Source organism: Corvus brachyrhynchos, unplaced genomic scaffold, assembly GCF_000691975.1.
Source record: "Corvus brachyrhynchos isolate BGI_N302 unplaced genomic scaffold, ASM69197v1 scaffold315, whole genome shotgun sequence".
Classification (NCBI taxonomy): Eukaryota; Metazoa; Chordata; class Aves; order Passeriformes; family Corvidae; genus Corvus; species Corvus brachyrhynchos.
The window spans coordinates 873599-884357 of NW_008237903.1; the positions used below are offsets into that span (position 1 = coordinate 873599).

Sequence of the window (10759 nt, forward strand, 5' to 3'; positions counted from 1 at the left end):
GTAATAACGGAGAAAGAGCGCAAGTTCCTGGCCCCTCCTATGCTGAAGTTTACCAGGAGTCTTTCAATGCCTGACACCTCTGAAGATATCCCACCACCACCACAGTCCTTACCTCCCTCACCACCGCCACCTTCCCCTTCTCTGTACAACTCCCCCAAATCCCTGACGTCCCGGAGCTACGGAACGATCAAACCTCCATTTAACCAGAATTCAGGTGCAAAAATCTCTTTGGTTAGGCCCGAGAGCGTGGGGACGATGATCAGGGACAAAGGGATCTATTACAGGAGGGAGCTGGACCGATACTCCCTGGACTCGGAAGACCTGTACAACCGGAGTGCCGCAGCTCAGGCGAATTTCAGGAGCAAGAGGGGCCAGATGCCGGAAAACCCCTATTCCGAGGTCGGCAAGATCGCCAGCAAAGCAGTTTACGTGCCGGCCAAGCCAGCCAGGCGGAAGGGGATGCTGGTGAAACAATCCAACGTGGAGGACAGTCCAGAAAAGACCTGCTCTATTCCAATTCCAACCATCATCGTCAAAGAGCCATCCACCAGCAGCAGCGGGAAAAGCAGCCAAGGGAGCAGCATGGAGATCGATCCTCAGTCTTCGGAGCAGCCCGGCCAGCCCCGGCCCGACGACAGCTTGGGAGTCAGCAGTCCGTTCGCAGCAGCCATCGCAGGGGCCGTGAGGGACAGGGAAAAGAGGCTGGAAGCGAGGCGCAATTCCCCGGCCTTCCTCTCCACAGACCTGGGAGACGAGGACGTTGGATTAACGCCACCAACACCACGGATGAGGCAGTCCAAGTTCACCGAGGAGGCAATGTTTAGCAGTGAGGATGGTTTCAGACAGCTCATGTCGCCATCTCCGATCCCCGCCCCCAGAGAGCCCGAAAACCTTTTTAACAGCAACGAGCCCAGCAGCCAGAGCGACTCAAGGACATTGAATGCTCCGTCCAAAACGAAAGGTACTGACAACAGTACGGCGCCAGCCAAGCCCACCAGTGCTCCCAGCTCGGATAGCTACGTCCACCCGGTCACAGGGAAGCTGTTGGATCCAAACTCGCCACTTGCCCTCGCGCTCTCTGCCAGGGACAGAGCCATGAAAGAGCAGACACAGCAGATTCCAGGCAAAGGGGACGCTGTCAAAACCGACCTTAACAAACCGCTTTACATCGACACCAAGCTGAGACCCAACATGGAAACGACTTTTCCTGTTACTGCCACTGTCACCAGGCAAAATACCCGCGGCCTCTTGAGACGACAGGAGACTGAGAACAAGTACGAGATGGATGCAGGGAAAGAAAAGAAAGCCGAGGAGAAGAAGAACATGTTGATAAACATCGTGGATACCTCGCAGCAAAAGTCGGCTGGCCTGTTGATGGTGCACACTGTGGACGCGGCAAAGTCGGACGATACGCCTGAGGATGAGGAGGAAAAGGGAACCGAGATGGAGCCGAGCCCTGAAAACTCCCCACCGGAGAGGCCGGAGGGCAGCGAGGAAGCGGAGAGCGAGCTGAGCGTCCCTGCAGCACCCGAGCCCCCGGCTTCTCCCTGCAAAACCATCATGGCCGCCAGCTCCGTGGACGACCCCGTCATCCTGCCCTTCCGCATCCCCCCGCCGCCCCTGGCCTCGGTGGACATCGACGAGGAGTTCCTGTTCACCGAGCCGCTGCCCCCTCCCTTGGAGTTCGCCAACAGCTTCGACATCCCCGACGACCGCGCGGCGCCCGGCTCGGCGCTGACGGACCTGATGGTGCAGAGGAAGAATGGCACCCCTTCGCCCAGCCAGCCAGCAAACTCCTTGGACGGCAAAAAGCAAGCGGGTCTCTCAAACTGTTTGCCTGCCTCCTTCCTGCCACCCCCCGACAGCTTCGACAACGTCACCGACTCCGGGATCGAGGAGGTCGACAGTCGGAGCAGCAGTGACCATCACCTAGAGACAACCAGCACTATCTCAACAGTGTCCAGCATCTCTACCTTATCCTCGGAAGGAGGGGAGAACGTGGATACTTGTACAGTCTATGCAGATGGGCAAACATTTCTGGTGGACAAACCCCCAGTACCTCCTAAGCCAAAAATGAAGCCCATAATCAACAAAAGCAATGCACTTTACAAGGACGCGCTGATCGAGGAAACTGTAGACAGCTTTGTGATCCCTCCTCCCGCTCCGCCCCCGCCTCCCATCAGTGCCCAGCCCAACCTGGCGAAAGTCGTCCCCCAAAGGACATCCAAGCTATGGGGGGACGTGCCAGAGGTGAAAAGCCCGATTCTCTCAGGCCCCAAGGCTAATGTCATTAGTGAATTGAACTCAATACTCCAGCAAATGAACAGAGAGAAATCCTCAAAGCCAGGGGAGGGATTGGAGTCGCCGACTGGAACGAAAACTGCGAGTCTCAGTACAAGGTAAAAGTAATTAACCAAATCATTTTCTAAAAAGGCTTGACCTCTTTTTTTTTTTTTCTCTCCATCCCTTTGCTGACTTCTCCTGTAAATCACGTAGATTAAAGAAGGGTGTACTTTTTATTTGCTTAACGAATGGTCTGTGTCAAACAAGAATTTCTTACACTGCCAGCATTTGTGTTGCCTACATGATAGGACGGGAGCTTTCTCAGTCTTCAACTTCAAGGCAGTTTGCACAAACCTTTCAGTTGTTTTGATGTGAATTTCTTAGATTTCTCTTTTATTTTTTTTCCTCTTTAGTTTGTTTTCCTTTTAAAATGTGGTGATAATTTAATTTTGCTTCAGTCCCATGAGGTATTTTGGCTTCAAACGGGTAAAAAGTGTTTTTGCCAAGGGTTGCTTCGCATTCGCTGTGTGGTGTCATTTGATTCATGCTGAGACCTCTCCTAACCTACTTCATCATGAAGTATTTCAGAGAATTGCTCGTTAAAATCACTTTGCACTGTCTATGTTATTACTAAATCACATCTGTATGGTATGTAGACATAATGTCATGAAATCCACAGTTACTCAAAAAAGAAAGGTAATTTTGTTAGTTTTATTAGGACACTGAGGTGTTTCTTTTTGCAAAAATGCCGTGCTGGCATTTTGTTTTTAAAAAAACCCGAAGTGGCACTTAAGTAAATTTTATTAGAATTATTCTGGTGGTTAATAAATATCTCAACCTTTGGAAAGCTGCTGCACTTTGCAAGCATAAAGATAATTTGTTTTTAAGGGAAGGGTGTCTCTGCTGATTGCAAAGATTGCTCATTCAGAAAACCGTGTGATCCACAGGCTCAGCATCACACAGTTAGATATTATTTCCTGCAAGATGGAAGCCATCAAACTGGTGACAGGGAGGGAATTCAATTTTTAGAACTGAGAAATGGGAATAAAACATGAAAATTCTGTAATTCCTCTCAGTGGCACTTGAGTAAACAGAGCAGAAGCTGAGTTGGCTCTACAGGAAAAGCTTTCATACATTAAAAAAAAACCAAAACAACATTATTTTTGCTAGATGTTGGTCGTGTTCCTTGTTAAGCCCCATGAACACGTTGTCTGTAGCTTCATGTGTATAATATTATTTATCAGCTTTTATTTTTAAACTGAAAGGTATTTCCAGGTTACAGTGGAGATCTTTAGCATCCCTATTTTATTAGAAAATAACCGAGGCCACCAACTACAATGTACTGTAAATATGTCGAGGTGCTCTCATTACTGAGAGGAAAATGAAAAGTAGAAGTGAATAGAAACACTTGTCAAAATACATTTTAAAAGGTATAAAGGGTGGGGAGAAATTGAAAAACTATAGCACTTCACTAGAGAAAAGCAACCTATTATGTAAGCAAAAGTAGCCCCATATGTTACCTTTCAGAGGAAGATCTGACTTAGTGTTACAAATTTATGCTGCTTTTCTATCCTTGAGGTCTTTTAATTTTTCTAACTCAGCTTTGGCAAATTACCAAGTCTTCATTATGGAATACAGAGGCTCAATTAGGGGGAAAAAAAATCCCACCCAAAGCATTATTGCGGTGGGGCTGAAACCCTGCTTCTCCCCTGAAAAGTAAACCCAAACACTCATCTTTGCAAACTGGAGAGAGGATTCTCGGATGTACCAGGGCCAGAAGAGCCATGAGGGAATAAATGGGATAAGCTGGCAGTGGCAAAGAGCAGCAAAACTCTTGGCTGTCATTTGACTGTGGGAGAAAACGACACCCCCGCAGAATTCCCGGTGGGAACAGGAGGCAAGAGGGCTGGGTTTTGTTTCCTGCCGTTTTCCAAACTGATGTGATTACTTCTCAATTATGAGCTGAGTTGAAGCTGCTAAAACCGCCAGGAAGGGTTGCTAAGGATTTCTTTTTTAAGCAAATAATAATCTGGAGATAGCAGAAGAGAGCCAGCAATCCACAGATGCTGGAAGTGTGTTTGAGAAGGTGCTGCAGGCAGTGTCTTTTCATCTCAACAAGGGTAGGGCAGAGAGATGGAAATGGAGACGTTCACTTGTGGATTCAGAAGCCCTGTGGTTTCTTTCACTGCTTTTACTCCTGCTTTATCTCTCTAAAAGTTAAATAAATTACAGCCTTTCTAGCCCAACCGCACAACTGACACAATTTTTTACAAAGCTGTCAAATATTATGACCAAGGAATACCATCTTGTGAAAATTTCGAGTGTAAAAGCTAATGTTCAAATTTCAAAGGTAAAATTCCTGGAGTTTCTTGGTATTTTTTTTGGTCCCCCTAATGCTCTAAAACCTGTGACAACCAATTGTAGAGCTTGCAGCCCTTCCCCCACGAGCTAGCATTAGAAAGGGACCAAGGAATTTTGGCTCACAAAAAGCAGGGATTCTGCTGAATTAAAGAACGACTTGTTAGCTCTGCCAACAGAGCAGTGATGATAAATGAGCCTGTTCCTATCCTTCAGCCAAGGAGAGGGATTGGGAAGTGTTATAAATAGGAACAACGTTCGCAGGCTCTCTTGGGAGGTGTTCGCAGCGCAGGCAGCCTGATGAAATTAAAAATATGTATCAGCTTATGGGGCCGTGCATGAAATTACAGACCAGATTGGAATCCGAAATCCCACTAGGAAGTCTCTTTGCGCAGCCAGTAGATGTAAAACTGGGGTTCATTCAAGGCAATTGCCCTGTTGGGGTGGCACAGGGGTGAATTAAACTACAGATAGCTGGGTAATGGCTGGCTGCAGAAACCCATAAAAGTACCTTCGATATGTGTTTTTGATAAAAGAGGATTAGGAAGAGACCATTTCTCAATTATTCCACTAAAACCACCCTAAACTTGCTTTTATTCTCTGCACCTTGGTTTAGTGATCGTTTTCCATGGTGTATTTATAGTTTTCCTGTGGTTCTTATGGAGACACCAAGCTTCAAGATTTTTAAATACAGCTTGAAAACACTTGGCTGGAAACCATCTGCTCCTCAGTGGCAGTGACCAGCCCGTGGGATAGGGAAAAGGAGCCCACTAGGAGAAGGAAAAGGAGGAAGAAGGGAGAGGATGCGCTTGCTTACCTTGTACTAATTAAAGTGTAATTAAGGGGTTTGATCAGAAGGTTCAGGAAGAGAGCTCCAGATCCCACTCCCAATTTTGGCCACCATTTACTTTGAGAAATTATGGCCATCAGTCAGGGTGACAGACGTTTTAATCTGGTTTATCCGTGTCCTCCTGTGGGCGAGGAGGACGGGACGTGTCCACCACAGTGCCATGAATACAGCAGGGCTATAAATCCACTTGAGAGGCCCCTGGCTTTTCTAGGGAGCTGATGAAAGAACTGGGAGAAGAGCAGAGCAGGGCTCTCACTGGGAGAGGGGAGGAGTGTTTGCTCTGCCTGTGACCCGGCAGTCGCGTAGCAACGTGACCATCAGGTGCCAGCCCCTGAGATCCAGGGGACAAAGTCAGCGTGGCTGAGGCAGGATAAACCCAGTGGCTGCCAGGGACACACAGCTCAGCCCCCAGGGAACACAGCATCTTCCCTCCCTCCCTCCGTGCCTCTGGAGCACTGAGAAGGGATGATGAACAGCAGCTGCTGCTGCCCTCCACCAGCACCGCACCAAAATGATCCATGGCTTTGCCGGAGGGAGAAACACTTTCTGTTTCTGTGTTTGTCCAGCTGTGTTTGCACAATCCCGTGGCTTCTGGGGCACATTGGCATCACTGCTGGTGGTGGGAAATGCTCATGATAAATGTGGGAGTTGTGGGGAGTGCATAAGCAGGTGGAGTCGAGTCCTCTAGGAAGAATAATCTGCACTGTGCTGGAATAACAAGTTTTAAAAGTGAAACCGGCCAGTGGTTTTGGCCACCTCTGAATCAGTTTTTTCATGCATATCTCGAAAAGTTCCTTTTATTTTCCCACCAACAGGTAAGGCAGAACTGAACTTAGTGGTGAGTCCTGTATAGGGACTGGTCCTGCATTTGGTTTATCGTGAAGGATGTCTGGGTTTGGCAGAGGATGAAATAAGTGCCTTGATTTTTCACTTGCTGCTCTCCCATTAGACTCATTTCACGTCGTTAACTGTTTGCCAGCCGATTTCACAGGATTGCTTGCTTCGTCAGTGATTTCTGCAGTGTTTCAGTCATTCCATTTTGTCATTTTTATTTGCTGTCATGACTGCTGTTGTCAGAGGAGGGTCATGCTGAAGTGCCATGAAGTAAGTGCCAACCATAAAGCATGGATTATTCTATGTTGTACATTCTGCTGCTTTTTAATGCTCACTCGTTGTTATTGCATTTCAGTGACTTTGGTGGTGACTGTGTTTCTCACAGTGCAGTGTGGATTAGATCATCCTAATCCAGAAATGGTAGCCATCCTAAAATGGGACCTAGGATGTCATCTCAAGGTGAAATAAAAGCCACATTCATCAGAGGAGTACTCAGAAAATATGTTGGTAACATGAGCCCATAAGACCAGATTCCTGAATGTGTCTGAGCACCTAAACAAGGGGCAGGACTTTTCACATGTAGCCAGATTCTGCCAGATTTTGGGAGGTGAAGGGGTGGGGAGGGATGATTAATACAATTTTACACACCTGTGTGGGGCTAAAAGTAAAGACAAGCTAGCCCTTGTGGTCATCTTTTGTCCTTGATAGCTGTGGGATTCCCCCCGTTCTCCTTCCAGCTTCCCTTTTCCCTGCAGTTACCCAAGTACAGAGGGCTGAGGCTGCCTCCTGGCCTGGCACCATCCCCTTCCCTGCTGGTTTCCAGACATTTCACATGGAAACTCCTGCTCCTGAAGAGACAGACTCCCACAGACCTTCACGATTGTTCCTCACTGGCAGCAGACACAGAGCATGTCTCAATTCTTCTCCCAAAATAACACCGTTGTGAGGAGCTCGGGATGCTGCCAGCCACCGCGTCAGCCCGTTCTTCATCTGCCCCCAAAACAGACAATTCTTGTCTTACTTTCCTGCCGTGCAATTTTCCTCTGACAACAAGAAGAAAGTAAAAATATTAAGAGGGGAAGGCAAAATTTGGGCATTGTAAGGATTTTGTTTCTTGCAGTACCCCCATACAGGGACTCCACTTGTTGCTCCTCCTGGTTTTTAAGATGTCTTCCTTTGGAAAAGCTGTGTCAGAACCAGCAAGTCTTCTGGAAAGTTCTGGAATAAACCAGCTCCCAGGAGCTGAGAATAATGTGGTTTTTTGATTTTTCCGTGGGAGCTGCTGCACTGATTTTCTTCTGATATTAAGTTAACAGTAAATTTGAATCTTGCAAATATAATTCAAAATTTAAAAGAATTTCTTGCCTACAAGCTGTGCTGATGGCTTTTATACTTGGAGGCCACATGGTTGTGACATATAGGTCATATATTTTGATTTTAATATGAGGCAACATAATGGGCATTGCAATCAGTGCAGGCTCACAGCAGCAAATGTTTATAAATTACCACCATATGCTGATTCTAATGGAGCAAATTTTATTTAAAATAATTATCGGACTTTTCACCTTTTTTAAAATGAAATTTGGGGTTTGGCAGGTTTAATATGGATTTAACATGTTTAGGATAACGAATGATCAAATAAGGCATAAGAAATTGCACTGATTAAAAATCTGGAAACCCCATAACACAACAAAGCGTGCCTGTTCTCCAGATGGAATGTGCTTGCTCCTTATTGACCAGGGTACCAATCAACCATAAAATGCACGACAGATGATGGTTTCAAGGCTGTGTCTGCACCCCAGATCTTATGGGAGATGTCATAAATTATAATTTAGGATGCATAGGAGTTACACAAATATCCTTGGATTTTTTCCCTTGGATCACAATTACAGTGCAGTGTGGAAGAATGGAGGTGATATGGCAGGTGGAAAAAGGGGAAAAGAACATGGGAAAATAATCTTGGAGTGAAAGGCTTGGAACTGAAAGCCTGGAAGTGCTTCAGCAGACTTCCCTGAGCTTCACCAGGGCTGTGCCCGTGCCGTGAGGCCTGAGCACTCACATGACTGAGAACTGAGCTGGTGTTGCAACCTCTGCAATCAGCCAAAGTTTAAAAAAAAAAAAAAAGTCTTATCACTGTCCCAAAGTTTTGGTTTTTGTCAGCAGTCCTGAACCTCTGGCTTGGAAAAAGCAAGATGCCCTCGGACGTCCTGCTGCTGCTTGCAGCCATGCGAAGCCAACACTTTGATCCAGGCTGGCAGGAAGCAGAGGACCGGGATGCCTAGGATGCTTTGCTCGCCCTGGGTATTCCTGCCCGTGGGGCTGGCAAGGTTAGGGAACACTAGCCAAGGAATACTTCAAATGAGAGCACAGAGTTTACTTTTGTTTCACTTGTTTAACATCCCTTATTTAAAGGAAGAGTGACAGTAGTTTCCTGAACAAGGCTGGGCTGGGAGTCTTCAAGAGGAGCAGTCTAGAGGAGAAGCAGTAAAAGTGAGATGCAAAGCACTGAGCCTGGAGCTGTCAGTCAATCAGTAGAAATTATCTTTCATTGCCTGGAATAAAAGAAGGTGGATTTTCATCATCCATTTGATCTTGCCACAATGGGTGTGAATACAAAACCCTCATTTCTAGCATTTGCAAGACAGGAATGTTAAGTAGAAGGGTGATTGCAGGTAAAGATGGGGGATTCATTTCCCTATTTATACAAAGCTCATTCTTGTCATCACTAGGACAGCACTACCCCAACCTTTTTCAAAGCAGGCTTTTTGTTGGCTTTAAATTACAGCATGCCTTAGTAATGAGTGTGAGACTCCTAATGCTGAGGTAAAGGAGGTGGAAATAACTTGCTCCCCTTGGTTAGTAGAATTTAATAGTCTCTTGCCACAGACTTTTTTATTTTTAAGAATGCTTAGCTCCAGCCCCGGAAGACAATGAGAGCCATTAGACTCCAAAAACATCACAGGAAACACTCAGGACCTTGCCAAATGTTTCCTTTCTTTGTTAAATTACAAAGCCATAAGTGCTGGAAGCATTGTTCCTACTGGGTTTTAAGTGAAGTACCAATCTTCCAAAGAGATCCCCCTGTTCCCATTGAAATACGTGGAGCAGCCTGTGGGAAATCGGTGGGAATGCTGGTGTGAATAAGAGGTGTGTTCTCCGAAAAGTGCTTTTTTCGGTGCTCTTCTCGCGACAGGGAGCTTTATTTGAGCGGGACCTGCCGAGAGACGGGAGCAGGAACTCGGTGTGGCAGAGCTGCACTTCCCTGGGCTCTGGGCTGGTGGTGAAGTGCCAAAGCCCCAGGGGTGGTGCAGGGAGCACTCGCAGGGCTCTCCACAGCCGGCAGCCAGCCAGGGAATCACTGTCTCCAGCTCGGGCTGCAGTGGGGGAGAAAGGCACGACTAACCTGCTTGTTAGCACTGCCCCACGGTACCACTACCCTGCTTCTCCTTCAGCTCCTTTAGCGCACAGCACTGAACCTGCTGGATTAATGGCAGCATTTCCATCTGACATCGTGCACCCAAGCCATCCTCAGTTCTGCCCAGGCAGGACAGGCCAGGCCTGGGGACAGTGTGGCACTCAGAAGCAGAGGGCTTCTGCCAGGCTCTGCGCTGGAAATATCAGTACAGCATCAGCCACATCATCCTCTGGAGTCCATGGCATTGCTTCCAGGATAAATAAACCCTTCCTTTCCTCTGGAAGTGCTTTAAATTAGTGTCTGAAGGTTTTCCCAGTTGGCAGGATATTTCTGAAGTGAAGAACGCTGGAGCTCCAGGCACCCGAGGGCTCTGTGGAGCGTCCTGAAGTGCATGCGCTGACCAGCAGGCTCTTCCCATGGGAATAAGGGCTGTGGGCTCAAGCCTTTGATGACATGAACAGACCCAAACCTTCTAAATTTGCTTCTGTAGCCAGTAGGCAGAAGCAGAGGGTCGTGCTCCTTCACCTGCCCTGTCAGGCTGGGCATCAGAGCGAGCCTCTCAGCGAGGTTCGTGCCTGCTTCGTTCGTAATCTGAAACTCATTTGCTTTAGGCAAAACTTGATCCCAGCTACATCACTTCCAGTCATGCCCAGGAAAAAGGATTTTGTCTCCTTAACTTTGTAGTGAAACTGCCAGAGTATAATTTCTCTGTGGAAGGAAATGGACACTAAGATGTTTTAGGCACCTTAGAAGAACTGATTTATGTTTAAAGCGTGGATAGAAAGGGAAATAAGGGCAGCTTGTTCTATAAACAAACAGAACTACAAAAGCTCTGCAAAATTCACAGAGTGAAGCCCAAAGATCCAAAATCCACTGCTCCTGAAACTTTCCACAAATACTATTACTAACCATGCTTTGTGTAAAGCCAGAACTGAAGGACTCCAGCCCTCCACGCGGCAAGGGAAGATAACTCCCGGTCGTGCTCCACACACTCAGTGTTTCTCATTCAGCCAGGAGTT

At 47.1% G+C, this 10759-nt stretch overlaps 1 protein-coding gene across 6 annotated transcripts in view; it reads left to right on the top strand.

Annotated features, from left to right (window-relative positions):
• Positions 1–10759, top strand: part of SHANK2 (SH3 and multiple ankyrin repeat domains 2) — a 272609-nt gene that overhangs the window by 254772 nt on the left and 7078 nt on the right. For 3 of the 6 annotated variants that reach the window (XM_017733032.1, XM_017733034.1, XM_017733037.1), the window contains one exon: positions 1–2399. This exon is cut by the window's left edge and continues 29 nt beyond it. In XM_017733032.1, the coding sequence (XP_017588521.1) occupies positions 1–2399 (2399 nt within the window). The remainder of the gene's footprint in view (positions 2400–10759) is intronic. The other 3 variants (XM_017733033.1, XM_017733036.1, XM_017733035.1) reach the window with 1 other exon arrangement.